Source organism: Takifugu rubripes, chromosome 8 (genome assembly GCF_901000725.2).
Source record: "Takifugu rubripes chromosome 8, fTakRub1.2, whole genome shotgun sequence".
Classification (NCBI taxonomy): Eukaryota; Metazoa; Chordata; class Actinopteri; order Tetraodontiformes; family Tetraodontidae; genus Takifugu; species Takifugu rubripes.
Genome location: NC_042292.1, coordinates 8,843,224 through 8,870,119, shown reverse-complemented (window position 1 = coordinate 8,870,119; position 26,896 = coordinate 8,843,224). Strand labels below are relative to the sequence as shown.

At 46.2% G+C, this 26,896-nt stretch overlaps 1 protein-coding gene across 3 annotated transcripts in view; it reads left to right on the top strand.

The window, feature by feature from the left end:
* tmem198ab (transmembrane protein 198ab) overlaps positions 1-26,857 on the top strand; it is a 28,146-nt gene extending 1,289 nt beyond the window's left edge. Inside the window, exons 1-5 of one of the 3 annotated variants that reach the window (XM_029840407.1) lie at positions 19,020-19,205; positions 23,337-23,600; positions 23,678-24,259; positions 24,341-24,537; positions 24,629-26,857. In XM_029840407.1, the coding sequence (XP_029696267.1) occupies positions 23,444-23,600; positions 23,678-24,259; positions 24,341-24,537; positions 24,629-24,781 (1,089 nt within the window). In that variant the 5' untranslated portion in view covers positions 19,020-19,205; positions 23,337-23,443 and the 3' untranslated portion in view covers positions 24,782-26,857. Of the gene's footprint in view, positions 1-19,019; positions 19,206-19,726; positions 19,976-23,336; positions 23,601-23,677; positions 24,260-24,340; positions 24,538-24,628 lie in introns of those variants that run through there. The other 2 variants (XM_029840408.1, XM_003966605.3) reach the window with 2 other exon arrangements.
* Positions 26,858-26,896: the final 39 nt, after the last annotated feature.

Here is a 26,896-nt window from a genome sequence, read left to right as displayed (position 1 = left end):
ACGGCTGTGACCGTTATAAGAGAATTGTGTGGAAAAGTAGTTGAAAAATCCACGGTGTTTGTACAGCGTTCTCAGGCGTCACCTTGTGAGCCTTTGCAGCAAGAATGGTCTTTGGAGCCTTATAGTCAAACAGGGAGTTTTGGGTATGTGTTCCGTTACAAGACGGGGGAGTTGATTCTCTATCAGCGGGAAGAATCTTCCAGTGAGGGGTCTATGTTGTCGGCTACGATGTCTTCCAATGACTGGGGTGTGTTGAAACTGATCAAACCGGGAATGGTGTGTGTGACTGAAGAAGGCTGTGAAGAAAGAAACAACACAGAACAGAAACCTTCCACAGAACAAACATTTGTGAGCATTTGGTTGACGAAAACCTCGGGTACGGGAAGATGGTTCTATCGTGCTAGCTACAAGATGCAGATGGAAGAGATGTCAGGGAAACCGAGACAGTATTTTGTCTTGGATCTTTTTAACTCAGACTGTGGGGTTTTCAGCAACGTGTTGACTCTACCTCTTGCAGCATGGATCGAAAAGATGCATGAAATGGATGATAAAATCACAAAATTTTTTCACCATTGTCGTCTTTGGAACAACACTGTGGTGACGAAAAAAAGAGTCCTCCCTCGTGTAAGCCCACACCCATATCTCAAATGTATAAAAGACGTTCGTCTGAACCATACGTTACCCACTACCGGAGTGAAACACTAAGGAGAGCATGTCTACCAACAGAAGCGTCAAGAGCGGATCTGACAATCCGAGCAATTCCTATCTGTGGGATGAGGATGAGACACAAGCGGAATGCCGTCAACGTCGGCTTCGGCCTCGCAGGCTGGATTTTGACTCACTCATCCAACGCTCGGATCCCACGGATTCTAACGAGTCTCTCACTCCTTGGCTAAGCCCTCCACCAACCCCACCCCTCGGACGCTCGGCATCGGATCCTGGGGTGTCCAGTCCTCACTCACCCTCACTGACACCACCCGTCAGAGACTCGGCATCACTTCCAGAGCTGTCCGAGTCTCTTCTCCAAGGCAGAGATCCTGCGCCGTCTCCGGCTTCTTCATGTCCAGGTTCTCCAATCTCTGTGAGCGGTGTGGAGAGTCCTTCACGCTCAACAACCCCTGATCCGCCTTTGCCCGACGACGCATCGGATCTCCCCGGGGCTGTATGTAACGGTGCTGACCAGCTTGACGGCTGGGCATCTGAATTCTTTGGTCTGGTAAAAAAAGGCGTTCTTCATCTACTTAGCGTCGTCCTGGACCTGTACAAGGGTGAGGTTTGCAACGGATGTCGGATCGACCACCCCAGCCAGCGCCAACACCAGTGTTTGGATGTGATCGAACCGGGTTTCTACCGCAACAACTTTTACATGTTGATGAAAAGACTCTACACACCCAAGTTCATTCCTGCTATTCAAAATTTCCTGAAAGCGTGCGGTGTCAACGCTGACTACGTGAAAGTCAAGATCGCCGCAGAGAGCCTTTTGCTCGAGCTGAAATCCAGCGAATTAATCTACACTCCCATCCAACAAATGTACGAGAGTATCGCCGACAACGACAGCGAGATTAAACAGGAACATCTGGACACGGTGACTCAGTACTGGACTGAAAACACTTATATCTGAAAACACCATTTTCAGATATAAAATGGGGAGCTTCTGGGGAAAAGTTGTAAACGATGTAGAAGGTGTCAAGATCCAATTGATCAAGGGTCAGATAATAAACATCTTGTACCAGGCTATTGAGAACAAAACGGCTTCAAACAAAAACATCTTGCTGGAAAAAACCAGAACGTGTGCAGGACCCGCACTTTGGGAAGAGATGGTAAATGACACGATGCTTATGAGCAAATCTGGATTGTCGGATTGTTTTAAAGTAATTTTTAAAGAACTGTCCAACGATGTTGTAAAACCATGTCATATGATAGCCTTTTATGCTTTGCTCATTGATGTGACCAGCAGACTTGTGCAAAACAACCATTCTGTAAGCATCTTGGAAGAACTTGGAAAATTTCACGATGATATCTGCCTCAGTCTAGATCATAAAGTCTTAACTCAAACTCTATTGATGATAACGCATTGGTCTTAGACTAGTTTTTGACTATCTGTACTTTCACATTACAAATGTTACAAATGTATTTGCTCATGTTACTCACAAAATGTATTTACTCATGTTACTCACAAAATGTGTATGCTAAAGATTTCTTAACAGCTAATAAAAAAATAAATACCTCTCAAACGAGCATCCCTTCTCATTCTGTTTTCAACATGTCTGAGACACGCTTCATGGAAAAAGTGTACTATGATCCCGCGCATCCCGGTAGCCTCGGTGGTGTAGAGCGGCTCCATAAGGGGGTGCAAGAAGAAATGGGAAAGACGGTTCCTCGAGAAAATGTTAAAACATTTCTACAGGGACAGGACGCTTACACTCTACACAAACCGGCCAGGATACATTTTCCAAGAAACAGGGTTTTCGCCCCCCGCCCTTTAAACCAATTTCAAGCGGACCTGTGCGATATGCAAGCCCTGTCGGAGCATAATGACGGATATAATTATTTATTAACGGTCATAGACATATTTTCCAAAAAAGCTTACGTCAGGGCTCTGAAGAGAAAATCAGCGGCTGAGGTGGTAAAGGCGTTTGAATCCATTTTTGAGTCAAGTCAGACGCCTGAAAAAATACAAACTGATGCGGGGAAAGAATTTTTTAACAAGAGTTTTGAAGCTTTGATGAGAAAACACAATATCGTTCATTTTTCCACCGCCAGTCACCTTAAGGCCTCTGTGATTGAAAGATTTAATCGTACATTAAAAGGTAGAATGTGGAGATATTTTACAGCAAACAACACTCTGCGATACACCGACGTCTTACAAGACTTGGTGAAAAGCTATAATCACAGTTATCACAGCAGTATCAAGATGAAACCCGCTGAGGTAACCTCGGAGAACACTTTTAAAGTGTTTCAAAACTTGTACGGTAAATCTGAAAACCGACGGAAGGTTGAAACCAAGATGAATTTCAAGAAGGGGGACCTAGTTAGAATTTCAAAACTGAGAGGAGTGTTTGATAAAAAATATGAACAGAGTTTTACGAACGAGGTGTTTACGGTATCTGAACGCATCCCTCGCGACCCTCCAGTGTACAAGTTAAAAGATTACGATGGAGAACCCATCCAAGGGTCATTTTATGAGCCAGAGCTACAAAAGGTAACGATGGGGGAAGACAGACTTTTCCACGTAGAAAAGATTCTGAAGCATCGCGTCGTCAGGGGTGAAAAGCAAGTCTTTGTAAGTTGGAAAAACTGGCCGGAGAAATTCAACAGCTGGATCAAAGCCGCAGATTTAAAGAACGTATAAAAATCAACTCGCGATCGCAACGGATATCATTTCATCATGTACGGTCCGAAGGACGAGGGTTTTTTTATTACCCTACCCTCCAACGCCAGCGTCGATGTTTTTAAAGAAAACACGAGTTCCAGTTACCGCGTGGATTTGCCTCAACATATCGATTTAGAGGGAAGCTGGGAAGTAGCTTTAACGCAGATTTCATACCCGCACACCTTTTATCACCTTTCTCAGGAGGATGCCTACTTTTACTGGAGGGAAAACCCTCAAGAACCGGCCACGGAGAGCAAGGTGCATCGTCAAGAGATGAAACAATCATATTTCAACGGCTTCTCAGCCTTTAGATTCGAGATGGACGGACAATTTAGAAGAATAAAGTCTGATATTTACCTCGTCTATGACAGTCTTCTGAAAAGATTTGATTTCCAATCGGGAGGTAAAACCCACGTACTCTTCGAAGGACCCCTGGCATATTTGATGGGTATGAAATCAGGGGAATGGTTTACGTTTGACCAAAGGTATGCGTACTATCCCTGCGATTTACGAGCTGGGTTTTATCACATGTATTGTTACAGCGACGTAGTTGCACCGCAGATGGTCGGCGACGTTTATGCGCCACTTTTGAGAACGATTGATGTAAAAGGAACGTTCGGTGAAATCGTCACACAGTATTTCAATCCTGCTTACTATTTACCGGTGTCCAAAAAACACATTGAAAACATTCAGGTGGAGATAAAAACGGATCAAAACAAACCGGTAAAATTTTCATACGGCAAGACTATCGCGACTCTCCACTTTAGACCTAGAACTTGAACCCCAGGGTTATATATATTCCAATCGCCCGCGTCCTCATCATTCATTTTCAGGAGGCTGATCAGCTATCCACACACAAAGTGTTCAAGGCTAAGAGAAAAATAGAGAAAAAGAAAATGGCTCGGGTAGGTTTGAGAGAAGATCCTCACCGATTTGTACAATATTATGAGAGTCAAGTAGGGGGGAATTTGCCGGGGTTTTACGGTGCACCGGTCATGTACGGTCGGGGGATAGGATCTTTGTTTTCTAAATTATTTCGTTTCATCAGCCCTTTGGCCAAGAAAGGTTTCGAAATAGCTAAACCTCATCTTAAAGCCGCTGCGAGTAACATCGCCTCCAACGCCGTCAAACACGTGATGGAACGGTTCGCCGGTGATCAAGAAGATGATCAAGAGATGAAGCAAGAAGGATCCGGGGGCATTATGGTGTTGTCGCGTAGGAAGAGAAGACGACCCCCCGGAGAACGCATCCCCTCGAGCTTTAATAAACAGCCGTTCGGTAAAAGGAAGAAATCAGTTGCAAAAGGCCGTCGTGTGAAGAAGAAGTCCGTCCGGAGCTCTGATATTTTTTAAGAATATCTTTTCTTTGAGAAAAAAGAAAATGGCTCTAGTACATCAGAAATCTCCAGAGTGTACTCTGGCCGAATTGGATTTATTTTCAGCACCTATGACGCAGCTGTCTATCGATGAAAAAACCTACACGGAAATTTCTCCCCTGTCAGCCATCACCGACGGGGGACCCATTGAGTTTTTCATCCCCGGAGACGGGGACCGGTATCTGGATCTGAACGACACTCTGTTGCATCTCCGTGTAAAAATCACCAACGCTAACGGATCGAACCTAGCTAATGACGCAGCGGTGGGTCTTATCAATTATCCTCTAAATACAATTTTCAGTCAATGCGACGTGACCCTGGGGGATCGACTCATCTCTCAGTCGAGCGCTACCCACCCCTATCGCTGCATGATTGAGACCCTGCTCAACTTTTCACCGGACACACTCTCCAGTCAGTTTACCGGGGGTCTTTTTTACAAAGATACCGCCGGGTCAGTGGACTCTATCGTGCTCGTGAACGGTCCAAATAAAGGGTTAACGAGGAGAGCCGCGTCCACAGCCCGTTCCAGAGAAGTACACCTGCTCGGTCCTCTCCACGGGGACATCTTTTTCTGCGAGAGACTATTGCTCAACTCTGTCGATTTGAGAATTAAACTGATGCGAGCCAACGATGCTTTCTGCCTCATGGGGGCGCGTGACTCTACTTTTAGCCTAAAAGTACTGGGGGCTTCCCTATTTGTTAAAAAAGTAGCCGTGTCCCCTGCAGTCAGGTTAGGTCACGCCGCCGCCTTAATGAAGGGCAACGCTCTCTACCCCCTTTCACGCGTTAATGTGAAAACTTACTCTATTCCGGCAAACTCTAGGGTTTGCAACCAGGAGAATCTGTTTCTGGGTAGCATACCAAAGTACGTGGTTCTGGGTATGGTACACCACGAAGCTTTCACAGGAAGACGAGACCTGTCGCCTTTTAATTTCAGACACTATGACATCGAATACCTGGCTCTCTGTCAGGACGGCCGGCAAGTTCCGGCTAAAGCTTTCCAACCCGATTTTAACAACGGGGTGTCCGTCAGAGAATTCTACAACATGTTCCTGGCTACCGGGAGACATCTCAAAGATTTACCCCTGAGTATCAGCCGTGATGACTTTAATGACGGCTACTCTCTGTTTGTGTTTAATCTCAATCCGAGCGATGACAACGACGCACTGTCTACCGTCTCAAACGGAAACCTCAGGCTGGAGTTGAGATTTAGAACACCCCTGCAGCACACCGCGACCCTTATCGTCTACGCCTGTTACGATTCTATTCTGGAGATCAACGCCAAGAGGCAGGTGCTGGTGGACTATTATTAAAAGATGGACAACGTTCAACTAGAGAACCTTCTGCATAGCCTGCTGGGAGATGTGTTTTGCGGGGTGTGGGCGTCCGATCAACTGCCCATGCTGAATCCCTCTTTTAGAACCCCGGCCTACTTTATCGTCAACACACATCCGGCTCACATGCCGGGGGAGCACTGGTTAGCTTTGACGCTGGAAAATGGGGGCATAGCCACCTTTTTTGATTCTTATGGATTTCCGCCGGACTTTGATCACTACCCCCCGAGCATCTTACAGTTTCTGGAAAAACGTTCTAAAAACATTGAGTACCACGACGTTCAGTTGCAGCACCACATGTCGACGGTCTGCGGACAACATTGCATCTATTACCTCTGTCACCGCGCGTGCGGGCTATCTTTTGATCAAGTACTGTCTTTGTACAATGATGATGTAATAAAGAATGACTTCATGGTGTACGACTATGTGAGGAAATATCAGCGCTGTATTAGAAATAAAATCAATGGTCCCTCCAAGCAGGGGTGTTGTTTTTTGCAATGTTTTAAAGATTTTTAAAGTTTTTGAATGAATGACTGTACGCTCGAAAAAATGTTTAATAAACGCTTTATTGGTAAAAGACAAAACTTTGTGTATTACATTTATTCACGATGAAATGTTAATCCAACGCGGGGGGTCATTTGTTCGTCTTCTAGTTTTTGACGGTAGATCCGCAGGTGTTTCAGAGTCTTGAGATCCGATCGCATCCATCTTGAGGAGTCGGTATTGATTACGCGCTTTTGGGTTACTTATAGAAGACAAAGGGATGTTTAATTCTGAGAGAGTATTTAAAAAATGTGTCCATCCGGGAGGTTCAGAACCCTCTGATTTTTTCTTTTTAAAAGGAAACAAGAGTCGTTTGAATAGATCGATCATGTGAGACCCTTTTACAACGTTGCCCCGGTACACAAATTCCCCTTTTGTATTCCAAACATCGTGACGGTCGGATAATTTCTTTAAGACGTATTCGGCATTCTTGCGATCTCGCGGTGGGAGGCTCTGCAACACGTCGTCGATGATGCTATCGGACGTCCGTACGTCCGTCCCAGAATCTGCCTCTGCCTCCGTCTTTGTCAGATTCTCTGTCAGATTCTCTGTCTGATCCTGCTTCACAAAGGTCAGATATCTTTGCAGTAACGCGTTATATTTTTTAATTTTTTCATGAGAGCTCAGCCCCTGCTCGTTTAAGATGGCTCTCATCCTAGCATCCAAATCGTCCTCCGCGACATCTCTGATGGACTGGGAGGGCCGCGTCAGGCGGTTGAGTTGATGAGGGGTGACGAGAAACATTTTTTGGGCCTTTTTCAAAGTCATTTTCGTATCAATCCTCCGACGAGGTTCCCGATCAAAGGTACCACCGCTGAGAGGAGAGGTAAAAGAAATCCGCCCGTCTGCTTCTTTAGAACCTGTTGCTTCCTCTTTAAACTGGTTCTTTTATCAGCCAACAGTTTGATAATTTTTTTCTGTCTCTTCAGTTTTTTAAATTGAGAAGGAGTCAGGGGGAGGTTTCCTTTTAGAAGATTTAAAGAAATCTCACACAGTGTCTGGATAAAATCCGGGGAGCTGTGAATAAGAATGTCTCTACGTTTCTTGGGTGTGGCACGGTACAGGGCCTTCAGCAGGGGTGCGTTTCTTTTTATACGCGCTGACATGATGATCTACGTCGACGCTCTGGGGATGTAAACGGCCGCTTGCTGGTGAGGAAGCACACCCGTCCTCAGTCTGTACGGATCTGGGCAGACGGGGGTGAGATCCACTATTAAATACCCGTGAGGGTCTTTTGTGGCGTCTTCAAAACTCTCCAAGAAAAATGTCTTTTGTGATGGAAAAATCTGATGAGCCAATATATTCATTTGTAGTTTATCCCGTGGGTTTTTAAACATGACCAAATAATTGCTGTTCAAACTGATGGTGCGACTGTGTTTACCCTGGTGAAACACGTTTTGAGTCAACATCATAACACTCATGTTTCTGTGGTGGCGATACTGTGTAAAAATCTTTACCACTTCAGGATGGTCAGAGGCTTGAAAAATAACATCGTCCAAAATAATCAAATGCTTTTGATCAGGAGGAAACAGTGTTTCATCTTCAAAAGAATCGGGCAGACCTTTGATAAATTTAATGTTTTTAATCATCTTTTGCAGTTCAGCGTACATAGGTTGAAAAGAGGTATAAATCCACACGATATTGTCAGGTACAACATTTATTACACGGTCACAGTTTTCCAATACATTTTTTACAAAATAGGTCTTTCCACACCCGCTCGGACCCGCGATTAAACAAGAAAAAGGAAAGATAAACCTAGGATCAAATTCAATTTCCTGCATTTCTAATACCCGAAAGGCAGAGTTGTTCCGTCAGCAAAGAGTCGTCTTTTGTCATACACCACCCTAAATTTTTTATCAAATGACACATTTCTCAATGCGAAACCCTTTTTATCACGTCTGATGCTGTGTTGACGGATCTCGATCGTGTTTCCCTCTTGTTTATTACTCAGGTAACCCTCCACCAGCTCTCTGACACTGTCAAAGCTCACACGCTCACAAAATTCCCGGGTCTGAGTGATACCTTTCACACGCATGACGACTTTCTTTTTATTTTGTGTTTGGTACGCGTAACTCTTGGGACCCACCGCTGCAAACTCTTGAATGCTGTCACCATCCAGTTCATCCGTCAGGTCACCTAAATAGTTACCCAGCTCTAGAGGTTTCTCACCCTCTTTGACCAGATAGATTAAACTATCTGTGTCGATGTAAAACACTCTGTCTTGTAGTTTTTCCAGATAACTGTACAGCTTCAGTCGTGCGTGTGCTGTGGTGAATGCTGCAATAAAAACATTACTCTGTTTACCTGGGGGTTGAACGTACCTGTCGGTGTATTTCCACCTGATGAGAGCTCTGTTGCTGTGGAGAACGGAAAAGTATTCGACTTTGTATTTACCTGAAAACATGTAACTAAAGAATTCTTTAGGATCTGAGACAATGGTGGTTTTAAACAAATTATCTCTCTGTGCAAACTTTCCCCACAAACTGTTGAGACACAATTTAGCAACCTGTCTTTTCACAGGATTGGTCTCGATTTTGCCAGCATCTAAAAGAATGCCCTGATGCTCCTGATAGTCCCTGATGTATTTTTCCCTGCTCTCTCGGTCCGTCGCCTCAGCGGGGTAACCCGAGGCTTCCTGCTTTCCTTTCAAAAAGGTGTGTATGTAGTCGGTAAACACAGTGTCGCTGCTCTTGTCAAAGTGCCAGACTTCTGTAATTTTACCCACCCTGTACCCCACATCCAGAGCTTTGATGAATTCAACGGTGACCCAGACCCCCGTCAGAGCTCTGCCCTCATCGTCGTGTTCGCAGGGGCCACCCTCATTGTTAGTTTCGGCACAGGTGCGACACAGTGTAAAGAGTAATTTACCTCCCTCACTTTTGTGCGGTAACACGGGGAATAAAAGACCTCGAGGAGGATACACAGTGGCTCTGATGAAGCCGTAGTAGCTGCGTGGGTCCTCGAAATCTTTGTAGATGATCACGGGGTGACCAAAGGGGTAAGAGCAAGTACTGTTGACAAACGGGTACAGTGAGGTGACATCAACATAGTGGATGGTTTCATCGGGCGCTGCCGTGTGTCGCAGTTTTAAAGCGCTCGTTCTACCTCCGAAAAGTGCTTTTCGGGGGTTGAGAGGCTCAGGAGCGTTAAAGCAACGGAGAAATTCTTTAACCTCCGTGCATGTTGTTTTCATCTGGTTCCACGTGTGTTCTCTCATGACTACAACACGAACCCCATGTGTGGTCTGTAGCTCACTCACCCTCTTCTCACTTTTGTAGTGAAGTTCACCAAAGGTGACGCCTCTCATATCGCACTGTACTGTGGGATCAAAGCAACTGGGACAGCCGTGGTAAAAACATCCATGAAATTCCCAGACATGTTTTACACCGTCAATCTCAGCATATCCGTCTACGAAAAATGCACCAATCTGTTTTTCACCCATGTTTAGAGCATGCTGTATAAAGATTTTTTCTTTGTGCATCAACCATTCTAACCATTGAACCGATGCGCTAGAGAATCTTTTGCTCTGATTCAAATAGTTGTGTGGGCAGGGGATAGCCAGAGTGTTAGGAGTCAGATAATTGGTGCGAAACACCTTCATACAGGCTCCGGCTATGGCGATAGAACCAAAAGGGTCTACCCCCGTCTCACCTAGGAACTGATCTCTAAATTTAAGACTGCCCTGGGTGAGAATGTCAACATCATTTTTGCAGTACAGCGAGGCCTCCTTTTTGAAGTCAAAGGTACCGCGGCTGACCTCGTTGTACCATGGGTCAAATTCTTCCCGTTCGCGCACCGTCATGTGATCTACGTCGTAGTCGGACGGAACGGGATAGGACCCCACGTAATTGAGGTGAATTTCTGAGCTAAATTTGTGTGGGAAATACCCCTTGGTCTTGTCAGTGAATCCTAAGGCTTTGGGCATAGCGCTGAGACGCATGGGGAGAAATGACAGGGAATCTATGAATTTGAGACCATAATGGGATTCCTCAAAACTGAGGATTTTACTCCCGTTCATCAGAATCTGTTGTGGCGTCACATCCAGTTCCAACATACCTTTTAACACCAGATAACTGTCAAACCCCTTGGCATTATGGGCTATAAAGATGTTCTGTTTGTATCGTGGCTTCCTGAAATGCAAAATAAACATTTTAGCACAGTCAAGACCATAAAACGCCTTCTCTTCACCTTTGGATGTTTTTGTATGCACTAAAAAAGGAACATGCTCTCCATTTTGACCCACAAATGTTTCAAAATCATAAAAAACCAAATCAGGATGTGAGATGTCTGGTTGGAGGGTAGGAATGTAACAACTATGATCGACTTTAGAGTCGCTCTGCAGTTTTTCACCACAGATTTTACATTTTTTCACCGCACAGCGATGCTTTGCATCGTCTAACGACAAATTGACACTGTAGTATAGTTCGCATCGTGCGCATTTTTTGATTTGGTCGCAGAGGCTGGACTTTCTGCTTGAACCGGCCAATTTGTGTCTGGTGAAACAAGAGGGTGAGCGACACGTTCTGTTACAGTCAGAGCAAACCACTGTGTTGAACCCTTCTGTGGGGCAGGCAGGATCGTTGCACACTGCGCAGTAACCTTTACAAAAGTGGGTATAGGGATGCTTAAAAGTCTTGTAACAATAATTACAGACTGACGACCCCAGGAAGGCTTTGAGATTTTTTATCCCATAATAGTGATTTTGTAGTAAAAAGAGAAACAACTGATTGGAACGATCAGAGAATTTTGTCTCATAATGTGAGAGGGGTTTACTGTGGCATGTTCTGTAAAACACAACAATTTTACGCCCCAGAATATTTTCAAATTTACCAATGTCACTGAAAGTGACGGGGGTCTCATCATTTAAACCAGCCTGATGCTGCAACTTCCTCGCAATATCAAGGCATCCTCTTTCAGTAAGTTTCGGGTAGATAACGTGAGCTAGACTGATGGCGAAGCAAAGCTGGTTGTCTCTGTTGTCTACGATAAATAAGTGGCGTCTTTTTTTGTCAATGATTTCACAGTCTAGAGTTTTCTCCATCTTACGTTTGGCACCTCCTCCTGGGTTCTGCACCACGTGAAGGATGAATTCTATATTCTCATCCGATGAAATGATACCGTTTGACTGCACAATCCGATCTAGCATTCCATTAAAAGCCGGTAGAATATTTTCACCTTGTTCATCCACAGCAACTGTAACATGATTGTGTACGTTTTCACCCACCACCTCCAACTGTATTAAATCATTGCGACTACTATGTCGTCTGGCAACATCCACCAATTCGCTGATAACCCCTGTTACATCTCGATAGAATGTTGCAATGTCAGGCACATTTCCCCGAGTGGGAATGTTAAAGGAGCGTCTTGTTCTCCATGTGATAAAATCATTAAAAAACCTCTCACCCCGCTCAGGAGAGAGATCGGGTGGATTTTCTCCTAGCCCTCCTCCCCCTTGCTGAGGAGAAAGTTTAGGGGGGGCCATGTGTGTAAGGGCTGAGGGGCTGCTCTCTGACCCCCCTTCTTGTGTCTCTGCTGAATCCGTCTCTGATCTGATTGTTACCGCGTGTAAGACATGATCACTTTGCGTGTGGAGAGCTGATGAAGGAGAATGATTTTCAAACTCTACTGCATTAACTGCATTAAGGTTTTCGAGGGCATCATTTATGAGTTGTAAGGTGTCAAGTTCTAGGACGTTTTCATTTTGCTCTGTAAAATGTAAATTTATTGGAATGGAGATTGGAATTTCACTTAATTGATCAACAGCTATTTGTAAAGCATTCGGTACTTGATTAAAATATTCAACATTGAAATCCTCATCACTTAATTGATCAACAGCTATTTGTAAAACAATCGGTACTTGATTAAAATATTCAACATTGAAATCCTCATCCATATCTTAAACAAAAGACAGAAAAAGGAAAAAAAAAAAAATTACAGCTTTTCAACACTGTTTTAGTACACCTTTGGTTACAATTGGAGGAAACAATATACCGTATGACATTATTGAAAATCTCCAGCACTACCTTGTCTTGGGGGTGTAGGGAATGAATGTAGCAGCCTGTATCCTCCTCCACCCTGTCAAAGAGCGGATCAGGAACGCTCTCGTGGTGCTCGTGCTGTTGTTGGGGATGATTGTATCCGGCTGTATCCCCGTCCACCCTGTTGAAGGACGGTTCAGGAACGCTCTCGTTTAATCTCACCCCTGAATCTGTAATTAGATGAGAGATGAGTTATTATTTTTTTATATATTATTATTATTATTAGTCAAGAAGATATAGTATAAAATATACCATCAAACAATCTCCTGACAATGTTAGACTTGTGTCTCTGGTTCCTACGTCTCCTTATCGGCCTCGCAGGTTCGAAAGGATCTGGTCCCGCTGTAAGTACAGGGGTCAGAGTGGTACACGCTTGCCGTATTCTACGTCTCCTCGCAGGGGCAGAAGGTTCACGGGAGAGTGGAGCTGCCGGGGGAGTCACAGTGCTCAGAGAGGCGCACGTTTGAAGGTTCTGTTTTGATGGTTCTGTTTAGACAGAGGGGAAAATCGTTAAAATACAAATCATCAAAACGGCACATATTTTGTATATACTTCTAATCACAGATAAATATATTACCTTGTACAGTCGACTTCGGTCCTCCTGGCTGTCTCACACGTCTTCTGGAGAGTTTGTTCGTCTGCTTACTTGAGTCAGTCCCATGTTGAAGTGCCGAGGGTCTGCTCTCAATCTCAATTTCACCAATTTCAGTTACACAGCAATTTGTCCCCTGCACGGGGGGTGGGGTTTCAGAACACAGCAATGATTTTACTGCTTTTTCAGTTTCTTGGTTGTCTTCGGATACCAATCTTTCAGCCCTGGCTAACAGATCTGAAAAATGTATCATAAAAAGTTATATTTCAGCAATCTATGAACAACTGAGCTGTTCATAAAAAACAAAACAAAACAAAACTGTATGTAAAATACCAATGTCTGTTTGCGTGAGGGTTATTCCTTCAAACTCATCGGCGCTGACTTTAAAGATACAGAAAGTTACACTTAAAAATCTAGAATAAAAATAGAACAACTTTCAGGTTAAAAAGATCACGGATTGCTTACCAGGATAAATTGGCATATGGTGAACCTCTACTGTAACTTCTAAAACACAGTTATTCGTAAATAGTAGTTAATCATTAATAGTTCATTCATTAATAGTTTTCTAAAACTATTTAGAAAACTACAGAGAAAAAGTTTGGGAAGAATTTGAGGCTTACCGGTAGTCATCTTTGCAGCCATCTTTGTTTGTTACACGCGCTCGCAGACGGTGAAGCTTCCGATGAAGTTCTGGAGGACTGAGCTAATGACTGTGAGATGATCATGTATATATTCGCTTTACAATGCTTGGCGAGAGGAAAAAAAAAAAAAAAGTTGATTGGCGCCGAAAAGTCTGATATTGACGACTGCCCCGATGGACCAACTGGTGGTGATGTAGCTCCCATGGGGATAAGTCCCTACACGGGAACTCTACCAAACAACAGGTTCAGGCGATATAACTCATGTTAAGAATGTTTTTCTCCAGGAGGGCCTCCAGGTCTCCAGGGGATTTAAGCTTCTTCAGTTACACACATCGGACACCGGAAGACAACGCAGGCCCCTAAATTTCTTACTTGAAGCCACCAACTGTTTTCTCTTTTCTTCTGAACCACAGTGTTAGGGTTCTAACAGTCTAACTTTCTCCAATAGTTTTCACAAATGTTTCACAAAATGTTTGTTCTGTGGAAGGTTTCTGTTCTGTGTTGTTTCTTTCTTCACAGCCTTCTTCAGTCACACACACCATTCCCGGTTTGATCAGTTTCAACACACCCCAGTCATTGGAAGACATCGTAGCCGACAACATAGACCCCTCACTGGAAGATTCTTCCCGCTGATAGAGAATCAACTCCCCCGTCTTGTAACGGAACACATACCCAAAACTCCCTGTTTGACTATAAGGCTCCAAAGACCATTCTTGCTGCAAAGGCTCACAAGGTGACGCCTGAGAACGCTGTACAAACACCGTGGATTTTTCAACTACTTTTCCACACAATTCTCTTATAACGGTCACAGCCGTCTCACCAATCACGGATGTAGAACTACTCATGTTGCCGACAGATGGATATGTCAGGACTATGGCAAAACTGATTTGTAACTGTTTTGTAACTCCCGCCATTCCTTTTTAAAAACAGGTGGGCAAGGGAGAATGGCGGGAGGCGGGAGGCGGGAGGGAGAAAGGGAGGAGGGGGGGGGGGGGGGGGGGGGGGATCCACCCTCCTCCCTTTTTAAAAAAAAGGCGGGCAAGGGAGAATGGCGGGAGGCGGGAGGCGGGAGGCGGGAGGCGGGGGGGGGGGGGGGGGGGAACAGGTGTGGGCGGGTTCAGGGGAAGGTCAACCTGTCACTTTGACAAGAAGTGGTCCATTTCTTCTCTGTCTGAACCTGATGAGCAGATATATGAAATGTAGCTCATGCCTAATGGTATTGACCAGGCCTCCTCTCTGCATTTACGGTTAATCAAGCATCCGCTGGCTGTCTCTTAACGGAAACTGGCAAATAGGAACCCATTACACTCTTTCTGGCCTCTCTTCTCTCCCCCTTGTTTTATTTTTAAAGCGTTAAATTGCTCCGCCCCCCAGGACATCCAGGACATTTCACATTTGTGAAGATTAGCTCCCTCGAGGTTAGAAGGAAGCAGCATTCTTCAGCGTGGGTTTCTAAATAAAGGGATTGATCGGCAATGAATAGTCAACAACTTCATCAGGAAAGAGACAAACCTGGAATCTGAGGATCTCCATGTGATTCAGTATCTGGGTTGTGGACGTGAACGTGTGGGAGGTTTTAGAGGTGTTCTGGAAGCTCTTACACCTGCCTAAGGACCCCTCCTCACACGGTGGCCATGCTCGGCACGGGTCGTGTCTCACGTGTGAAGGAATGCTGGGAAATGGCGGCGAAGCAGAAGGCAGCGTTTGGTCTTGGTGCTGACATGTTTGGAGCATCGCAGGCTGGAGGTCTGGAATGACACCTCCAGCCGCTTCTTTGTCTGTCGGGGCGCCGTCTTTATCAGCGCGTTCAGGCGGCGTGCCTCAAATACCAGAGCGCAGTGATTTAGGCCAGCATCTCTCCACCACGGCGCTGCCTCCAGCTCTCCTCCCTCCCCCCTGCAGCCCCTCGCTCACCTCCTCCAGCCCATCTGATGCAGAGGAAGACTTTATTCTGCAGGCGCTGCTGCGGCGCCGCGGTCGGCTGCTGCGCACGTTCAGCCGCCCCCTCTGAAACACCATGCCAGGCTTTAAAACGAGATCATAAAATATGTTATTCGACTAATAAAAAATATATAAGAACAAACTGATTCGTTTTCCAACGGCTGAAATTGATCAGGATTCAGGAAAATCAAAACAGAAGTAAGCTAATAACAGTCAGGAGTTGGTCGTGGGTCGGTGTGTCCCGTCTCCCTGAATGACTTCATGGTCCACAGTGATGACGGGGGGGGGTTCGACCTGAGATAATTAACATTGACGGGCTGTGAGCGAGGACGGGCAGCACACGTCTGTTCGGAGCGCCCGACCTGTTTATTGGAGCTGACAGGTTTAGGGGGGCGCACTGGCGGTCTGGATGGGACGCTCGCTCCAGTTTCACCATCAGCTGGTTTTTACGGACTTTCGATGCTGCATTTGTGACCGCCAGATGTGTGGCATCACGTCTTCTTCGACATAACGCGTTTTATGATGTCAGAAAGGATGTGTGATGGTCACTAAACCTCTCAAACCACTTTAATGTTTCTTATTGACTTTAGATTGTGTATTATTTACTCTAGAGGATGCTCGACCTTCTGCTGCAGGTTATTTGCTTGTGTGTCTGCGGTAAAGCTCGAAGTAATTGGGTTGGCGGCTGCCAGCGTTTGCAGCTGCCGCTCGTGGAAGAGGCCCCGTGAGCCGTATTGAGTCTCATGGTCACGCGGCTTTGGTTGGGAACGGTAGGGAGGGCGGTGCGGTTTTTGCATAGGCAGACATCAATTCATCAATTCAAAGCTATCCTGGTGTGATGTTTCTGAGGCCACAGGCATGAAACTGTGATTCCTTGTTGTCTTTTAGAGAAAAAGTGGTTGAGGTTTTGGGTTTTGCTATTTAAAAGTGGACTTTAGCCGCAACCGTGCGACCAAAAGTTAACTCATAATGATTTAATCATTATGGTGTCCTGACTTCAGCTCCATAAGGTGGTGAGGTTGCGGAGGTGGATCTGTCTCCTCCACTGGCGCAAACATCGTTGATATTCCGCCTGCGTCGGCCTCAGGGCAGCAGTGGCCGAGGACAACAGTGAGCTGTTTGGTCACCATTGTGAACCAGCAGCACGAGGATGGATTGATAAGTAGATGCAGTTATTGTGGCAGCTTTGTGAGGACGTTCCTGTCAGTAGGAGTCCTCAGATGTGCGGCAGCAGGTCCTGGACCTGCGGAGCGGAACCTGCAAGTGATTGAATGAAGGCGGAAACGCCGTTTGTGTGATTGATTTCAACATTTGTGAAGTGCAGAGTGGTGAAGGATTACCGAAGGCTTGTGTTCATCGGGCACTTTCGGGGCCCCAGACATCGATTCAAAGCTCAGTCTGTGATTCTGTGTTACAGTCCCGAGGTTCAGTGCAAACAGCTGGAAAATACCCTGTGAATTCCAAATGTTCATCCAATATGTGATGAACTAGCCACGTCGCGCGTTCCTCCTCATTTCACAGTTTTAGCAGATTTTCTGCGCTCTGTCCAATCGGAGCTGAAAGGGACACGGAGCCACGTCCTCCCTCTCAGCCTTACATAAGCTGCTGAGTCTGAGTCTGAGGAGGCCCCAGCACCTCGGCCTTCCCCTCCTGAGTCTCCTTGAGTCGTGCAGGTGTTGGCGGCTGAGAGAGGCTGCAGATAAAACTCCCCTGAACAGCATGTTGTGTTGTTGTGCTACTGTTGGAGAATTCCCTTGATATTTTTTATGCGTGTTCACACTCCACTAACTTCTGGGAAATTTTATAGGAGCCTTTGGTGGGTATCCCCACCACAGGACCCTTCCCTGTACAGCCATTCACAGGAACTTTTACCTGGTCTAAACAGGTAAAAAAAAGTACCAGGATTGGAACTGAGCTTGGCCTGAAAAACTCCTGGGTGGGCTTGAGGTTTACTCGATGGGCTAAACCGAGAGCGCGATGTGACGTGGAACCAGAAGAAGAGAAGCATTAGCCTAGCCGACTCTGCTTCTCTTCTCATTTATAGCATCCATCGCCAACACACAACCCAGAAACATGGCAACCACCTGTGTTCTTTTGTATTTTATATCACAACACATGCTGTTTAATATTTATTTGCACACTGATTCATCTTGCAGCGATAGATCGGAACAAAAAAGTCACATGGGCAAAACTCCGGAACTGTACACTTCAGGGACCTGTGGGAAATCATATTCTCTTTAAATATCTCACCGTCTCAGCTGCTTTCATGCTCATCCTTGTTTTCTACATTATTATTTTTGCTATTTGGCGGCTCGTCCGGCTCACATGACTGTGGAACTGTCGAACAACGATCATGTGACACGTGGGGTCACTAGAGGGTCCTGACCCGCCGTGGAGACACGGCCTTTGAGAGGGCTGAGTGAGAGGAATGGTTCCTGACCCGAGTATTTAACAGTTATATACACGCCGAAAGGCGAACTTGCCACAAACCTGACTGGATTCTTGTTTCCCTCCCTTCATTTCTTTTGTTCATGTGAAGCTTATGAAGCTAAGCTAACAGCTCAGTAGCTCCACAGGCACTGAGGTAGCGCCGCCCTGCTGCTTGTGTTTTCCTCTGTTTTAATTCATCAAACTTGGTTCCCTTAAGTGATTTTGACTGCTGTCACATTGGTGCTTAGTGGGAAAAGAAGAAAACACTTGTCTTGTCTGTACAGTTGAAACTTTCTGGCTGTAGCTGATTTTACAAATTTTCCAGTCCGCTGGGAACATTTCAGCTGCCGTCATGACCTCATCAAGGCCTTTCTGAGAAGCTTTCACCAGCATGTGAACTAGAGACAACTTCAGCCAGACTCTGTTTGTGGGAAAGGTGGCCTTGCTTGCTGGAAAGCAGAATTCCAGCAGCAGTTATTCTCCTTTGACAAATGTCTTTCTTCATGTTTTCACCGGCCTCGGTGTTTGAACTGTGATGACACGCAAGCGCACACGTGTAACGACCCTGCACACGCTCACGTGTTCCACAGCCGTCACTGGTGTTCACGTCCCGAGGGATGGCGGATGGCGTGCCAGGTTATCGGAAGGGCGATTGACGACACCGGCACCTCTCGCTCACTCTCTGGCTCTCGCAGCCGGAAGCTCACATGTGAGCCGGTGACACGGTCGCTCTTCCGCTGCTGCTGGGGGGCGGCCTGTTTTTGGCAGCTCACCCAGCAGCCTGTTGTTACCGCGGATGGCCCACGAGCAGCCAGACAGAGGGAGATCTGCCCGCATCACGTGCTTCAGCTCATTTTCTCATGAATCCGTCGGCGCTCAGACACCGTAAGGAGGTTCTGAATGTGGACATATTGCAGCCAGAGCGGTGCAGCTCTCAGGTCGGTGATGGAGAGAAGGAGCAGGTTAAAAATAGGAGCTGTTGTCTGATATTTTAAATGGTCTTTTTCTGTGTCCTCGGTATAAATGTTGAAATTTCTCATGCTGATCAGAGAGGGGTGCTTAACCTACTGCAGATGATTTGGATATTTCTCATCCAGGTGTTCGTGCATGCAGCGGGAAATTTTATTAATAATCCGAAATCTCTAGATATCTATAAAAGGAGTAAATAATATTCTAGTTTTAATTTCTTTTTGAATCTGTTGAGCTTCGTTGTGATTAAGGTTGAGCATCATGTACACTCATGTCATACATATTCATGAAGTGGAGACATTTAAGGTCAAACGATTGAGAGCGTATTTAATTGTGAGAATTGAGAACAAAGGCCGACGCAGACCAACGTGTGTCCACAAAGAGGTTTGAACAGGAGCAGAAGTGCAGTGAGTAATGTGTCATAAAGCTGTTATGTAACTTGGTGGGAGTGGAACTGCTCTTATTTTTGTTCTTCCCTCTCTACCTTTCTCCCCCCATCAGCTTATTTCTCGTGCTGCATCTTTAGAAGCTTCGGGGAGCCATTTACTCAAACACTATTTCAAGCTTTTCATATGCGCCAACGCTCGGGTGCTTTGTTCCCAACAGGAAGTTGGACTGACAGATGGATTCTGCAGGAACCGTTGTTCCTGGCGGTGTCTTGTACCGTATCACTCATCGCTGCACTTGTTAGTCACCGCCACAGAGGCGTTGGCGTCAGCCCTGACTGATGAAATCTGTGGTATGATGCATTAACACTTGGATTATCCAATTTGTCTTTATACACGTCTGTGTATAAATGTCAAAATAACTCAAGCTGTGCTGTGTGTGTGCGTGTGCGTGTGAGTGTGCGTGCGGTCCACTGCAGCGATGAGTGTTCTGACCTGAGACCCAGACAGCCTCCACACCAGCTCGTCATCGGAGCGCTAACACATCAGGACAGGCTGCTCCCTCCCACTGAATGGAGCAAGGACACTCCTGAGGATGGATTTAGGACAGATAGGGGAGACGGTGTGAGAGGGAAAACTGGGACGGTCAGTGAAGCAGCTGACGTCAAAGTCCAGGTTTTCGGCATCGATGCACTAAGTCAGGGGCGGCGGTAGCTCATGTTGGGGGGTGGGGCTGAGTAGCGGAGGGTTCTGGGTTTGAGCTCCAGTGCGGACAAATCATGGCACCTTCCCCTACTATGAGAACACCTTCAGAGCACTGCTGAGGTACCCTTGAGCAAGGTGCCGAACCCACAAATGCTCACATAGGGCCCTGCGATGACCTGGCAACTCATCCGGGGATGGACCACGCCTTCGCCCATATGTGCACCCTCCCCGTGACCCCGACAGCAGCAGCCAATGGGGAGAATCTAACGCATGCACAGCCTCATCAAGCAGGACTGTACTGATAACAAATGGCTGCTCAGACGCATGTTGTTGAGGTCACAGTGTTTCTGCCCTCCTATAGGCTGAAGCTGGATGTGTTCACTGTTCAGCTTTAAAACCGAGTCGCTTGAAACCGCCGCATGCTGTCAGACCTTTATCATACTCCCATCGCCGCCTCCGAAGTCAAGAAGAAAATGAGAGAGATTAAAGATTAAAAAATCAGATCATCACAGCACATTGGGCAGAGCTCCACATTTGCATGTTGCTGGAGCTAAAAATGCTGCTTTGCTGGAGCATCGGCTGAAACGGTGGCGTGAAGAACAGCTGCTCAACAGCATGAGGGTTGCTGCTCAAACCAACAACCTTCTGATCACAGAAGCGGCCTCCCCGCCATCAGACTATTGCAGATGCTGATGGCTCCAGGAATGCTTCACCTGAACATGTAGGCCAGACTTGACGCAGCGCGGCTGGGTGTAAAAATAGATCCAGTTTGTTTATTCATGAAAAGGCGCCGAGTCCATTCAGACCTGATGATGTCAGCCTTGAAAATAGCTGCACATCTGGGTGTTACTGACTGATTCGCCTAAGCTCCTTGTTTCTTCTATGACATGAGTGGGCTCTAAAATCCCGCTGTAATTACCTGCACGTGGAGCACTTGGGAGACAGTGAGTCTCTTCACACATCCGGCCGACGCGGCGGCTCGCCGTGCAGCAGTTGGAAAACCATTCCCTCCCTGAAGATCTGCAGATTCCTCCACAGACGTTAGACGCAGACCAAAACCAGGCAAGAGGAGAGGATAAGAAATTAACCTGGACTCTCCCAATGAGTCAACATTACCACTGTGGAGGTTTGATGTTTTTGAACATGTGCTAATGTGCTAATGCTAAGAAGGTTGTGTGTTATAGGGGGCGCACACGGTGCCCTTGATTGGCTCTCAGGCTGTTGCTATGGGAGATTAAACTGCTCTGCCATTGGTCAGGCTATGTACCAGATCCTAGTCCCTGCTGTCTGTCAGCATCTCTGCATCATCATGGCAACAGACATGAAGCAGGGTGGTAGGTGGAGAAGCGTGTTGATGCTGCTGCTGATGCTGACAGCAGAAGAAGAAACTGTTTGTTTTTCTCTCTCAGCCTGTTTCTGTGTCAGATGATGAAAAGGCTCTGCAGGGTTGGATCTGATACTAAACAGCTTAATGCCTCTACGTGCGTGTGCGCGTGCTCACATACATGAGTTTACCCTGCACCAACCTGTTAATCCTCCACCAAAAGATGATTATTATATGCTGTTTGGATGAAATTCTACAAAGAATAAGCTTGCGTTTACCAGGGGCTTGTAGAGGGTTCTTCCAAAGACCCCTTTTTTTAAAGTCAGCTGCATCCATTCATTGCACAGCTTGTTTATATTGTCTTCTATTGTCCACTCTCAACAATAACACATCAGTGCATTTTCAAGAGTGTGAAGGGGTTATTATGTACAGAGAAGGGTTGATGAGTTATTTGTCCACATTATGGGAGAAGAGATTTGCTCGTTAAATCGGAAAGGGCAAGATCAGTGAAAGACTCCTCACCTCTGTTAATTAACAGCAGGGACAATTAAATGGATTAATGTCACATGTTAAGCACCAATAATGTGTATTTAACGCTTGACTTCTGTGTTCGTTTGCCTCTCCATTGTCAACAAGCTGGTCTGGTTCTAAAAGCAAGGATCAGTGGGATTTGATAGAGATAAGGAAAGGTGATGTTATGGGGACTGTCCCTTTCCAGACAGTTGTATAAGCACCTCTGACCCAGAAACCTGCTGTTGGGTTGAAGTCACCCAGAGATGGAGGGAACAAAAACAGCCCGAAGGGAAGGGCAGAGGATGCACGAGAAGGAGGTCAAAGAGGAAAAGAGTGAGCGACAGAGCGTTGGCTTCCTCCTCTGTTTTAGTGTTGTTTCCTGTCTGCACTCCTGTATTGTGCATTCATCCCTCTAGAAGTGCACTTTGCCTATTCTGTCTACTACGGTTTCATTTTCAAGTTGCCGCTTTAGCATCTGCGCGAGACTGAATCTGTTGGCGCTGATTCGGTGTGTTTTTGGGATCCCAGGAAAGGTGTCCGGGATCGTGGTGTTGTCACAGGCTTTCAACAGCTGTCCACAAAGCGATGCGCAAAAAACACAACAAAGCGAAGATGGTTGGAGACGGTGAGAGAGACATTTAGTCAGGGGACACTTAGTTAAGGTCAGTGGGAGACGAGGTTGGTGGGAGGAGAGAAGCACAAGCTGTGGACAATGACTATTATTGTCCAGACTTTTAAAAGAAACGCAGGACTGACAAGTTAGTCGCAAAAGATTCAGTAAAGATGTCCGTCCGTCCGTCCGTCCGTCCGTCCGTCTACGGAGAGCTCAGCCAAGCTCTGATTGTCCTCATGTGTCCAGGCCTAAATGAGCTGTTATTATCAGCTTTGTGATTTATTTATTTTTTGCTAAATGTATTTTGCCCCCTTTTAACATGAAGGTAGACGTTTCGAATCAGGTTTGTGATCTTGCAGCCCCCATTAAAGCTCTGGAGCCTGTTAAAGTAACAGAGATTTATTGATTCTCAGTGTTTGTCACCAGCGTCACAGATGGTGCATTTAATGACGCGTCCTCATTATGTACTCAACAGCAGTCGGACTTAAAGGGACGGCGCAGCGAAACATAAATCCGTTGGGTTATTTCCCTCCTAATTCTTCTTCTCCTCTGTCTCCAGGTGAAGCCTTGTGGCTGGGTGCTGCTCCCTAGCCTCCCCCACTCGCCCCCCGTCTGTTCACCTTTCCTTCTCTGCGCCTCTACTCGCGGTCCTTCTCAGTGACGACCATGACGACCACCGTGGAGACGCTGTTTGCTCAGCCGGACCAGGAGCTGAGTCCTGAGTGGCTGGATGGCTGCGAGGAGTCCGGCGGACATTACAAGGTGGTTCCCTCTGTCGTCTGCTCCATGTGTTGCCTCTTTGGGATCATTTACTGCTTCTTTGGTGAGTCAGAAAACTCTATTTTTCTCCACGGTGTCCAGGGCCTCCTTTTGCCAACCACGTCTCTTCCTTGGTTTCAGGCTATCGCTGCTTTAAAGCGGTGATGTTCCTCACAGGCCTGATGTTTGGCTCTGTTGTCATCTTCATGCTCTGTTACAAGGAGCGTGTCCTGGACACGCAGCTGAGCGTGGAGGCTTCGGTGGGCATCGGCCTTGGCATCGGGACGCTCTGCGGCCTCGTCACCATGCTGGTCCGCAGTGTGGGCCTCTTCATGGTGGGCCTGCTGCTGGGCCTCTTGGTTGCTGTGGCCACCCTGGTGGGAATGGAGGAGCTTTCCAACAGCCCGCCGCGCTCCGTCTGGGTGCCTCTGGGCGTGCTGCTCGGACTGGGCATGATCTTCGCCGTGCTCACCCTGCAGTGGCAGCGCTTCTTCACCACGCTCTCCACCGCCGTGTTCGGCGCGGCAGTCATCACTGTGGCGCTGGACTACTTTGTGGAGCTTTTTGCCCTCGTGCTGTACATGTACGAGAGAATGAAGGCGGCACCCGGGAAGCCTGTGTGTTGGATAACGTGGGTGGTGCTGGGGGTGTGGCCTGCCCTCACGTTGCTGGGGGTCATTATCCAGTGGACGGTGACGGCTGAAGGATATTCCCATACAAAAGGTGAACATTTTCAACGAAACTGAGTCCAGCGGTAACCTCAAGTCTGTTAGCTCCTCCTCACGCTCGTCTCTCTCTCTCTAGTCATCATCAGCCGGCAGCAGAGGAGGATGCAAGTGATGCGGATCCGTCAGAGGGACGATCGCCACCGCAAGAAGAAGAAGAAGCAGCAGCACGGCTCCTCTCACCTTCACCACCAGGCCAAGCAGCTTCAAGCCGAGCCCGTCTACCGTCGCAAACCCAACCCCATCCGCCGCTACGACACAGACGTCCTCTCACCGGTGCGGGGGGGGAAAAATATATCTGTATATGTGTGTGTGTTTCTAAAGTGCTCTATTGTAAATTGCCAATGTTTTTGCCCTTTTCATTCAGAGCTATATCCAGAGTTTTCGGGACCGACAAGTACAGGCGCAGCCTTTCCCCGGCCGGCTCACAGGCGACGCCAACGCGGTGGTGGATGTTGGCTATGACTGTGGCGCCACGTCACCCCTGACTGGAGCTACAGGTCCTTTGTTACGAGTCTGATCGAGTTACGAGTCTGCCTCTCCTCCAGGCGGTTTTAACCAGGAATATACAATGGTCACAGTGACTCCACAATCACATCTCCAACTGGGTGTAACCACATCTTTGGTCAAACCACCTCTGGGCCTCAGTGCAAATATTGTGGGGAGGAACTTTATTCCATTTTAGCCGGACTTAATGAAAATATATTGGGCCTGGATTGGGGCAAATCCAAGCAGGGATTCTGGGTCACGAGCCTTTTTCAGAGCTCCTTCTGGAGCCAGTTGGTGTGATGCACAAGTTTTCAGTCCTTCAGTCAGATGCATGCATGAATTTGTACAAACACAGGAGCAGCAGGTCTTGGAGGTTGCTGTTAAAGCCCAGATGAACCAGTACGCCACCATCTCACGTCATTCAGGGAATGCATTGTCAGTGCAGCTCTGACTCAGGTGCAGACACACGCATAAATCAAACCCCAGCGCGGCCCACGTTCTGACACAAATGAAGAAACCGGCTGCTCGACCTGTTTTGAGAAGTCTGATGAAGTTCCTCCACAAAGGGAATTTAGAGCCCTTAAATGCAAACTGGGGTTGTCTTGCTCTCTGTGCCATCTGGACTGGATGAAACGCTGAAAGACATCGTCATTGTTTTTGAAAAAAAAAAAAAAAAAAAAACTTTTTCACACTTGGTGCTCGACAGAATTAATCTTTTAGCATCGGACTCCTCTTCGATGGCAGATGGAGAATCTGTTTCTCATGGGTGCCTTGCCTCTCCATAGACTGTACCATTCAGCAGTAGGAGGGGGGTTGCTGGCAGATCTCCTAAAAAAGGCTTTTGCATTAAATGGGAACATGAAAGGATTTTCCAAGGTGGTAGACATAAAGTTACAGTTAGCAGGGTAATACATATATATATATATATACATATATAAATATATAAAGATAAAGTATATATAATATTGTTGAGGAGCTACTTGTTGACTATTTTAGCTCCTTACAGACGCCTAAAATACAAGGAAGAAGACAACAAAGCAGCCACATTTACGCTGGAACTCAGCTGGAGCTCAAATAAATCTCAATCCAAAAAGAATCTTTTTTACTTCATCAACCAGAGGTTCAATTTATTCATGAAGAACTACCTACATTTTAAAAACCTGTTTCAAATGAGTCCTTATTGAAGAGGTTTGGAAATGCTGCTGGTCAGTTTCAGCCTGTTGGGGCTGGTTTTTATTTGTGACATGTAAAACCACTTAGTGGGCGACCATGGGCGCAAGTGGCGTATTGAATGAAGCCAAATCTAATATATTTTTTAAGCCAGTGCCTTTTCTGGACTTTTAAGCAGGAGAACTGGTTTCAGATGGTGTCAAAAGTAGAAACAGCAGCTAATAAAACACATTTCACTAGATTGTGTTGTTAGATATGTAAAATAGTTGTGATGAGCCATTACAATTAGTTCACTTTGAACTAAAATCTCAGTTACCATGGTTATTTTTTGTAAACAAAAGAGATCCAGCTGAGACACCAGTGTGAATAAGGCTGAGAGGAGGAAAGAGGCGGACTAGTGGCCATACAGACTTTTATTTAAAAACAGCTCCTTCCATTACGTGCATTGCTTTGTTTTTGGCTCTTTTTAATTACTGTTTTTCCTCACCGGTAAAAATGTGAATTGTTGTCTTTACTTTTCCAAAAGGAAGGCAAGCAAGTGAAGGGAAGTTTAGGGGATGGAGTGATTCAGTCTACTTTTTATGCATCTGTGACAAGGTTAAATGCATGACCTCACCCCTCCGTACGTCCTCAATCTCCGCTGACTGATTTATTTTGGCTCCCTCCACCTTCTCCATGTGCATCAATGTGAAATTTGTACAGAAAACAAAGCACTTACTTTTTTCATTTTTAAGTTGTTTTTCTTTTGTCTATTTTACACTATTTTGTCAGTAAACTAACTTGAGACTGTTTTCTAGTGGGATGTACTGATTAGCTTATTTATTTCTGTAAATTTAAAGTACACCGTCTTCTGTGTGGGGCAACAAGTCCATGCTTTAAAATAAAAAAAGACAATTCTGACGATGATTATTAAAGCATGTGTGTCCGTGCGCCTGTACATGATCATGTGTTGTTTATTGATGCAAAGACACACAGA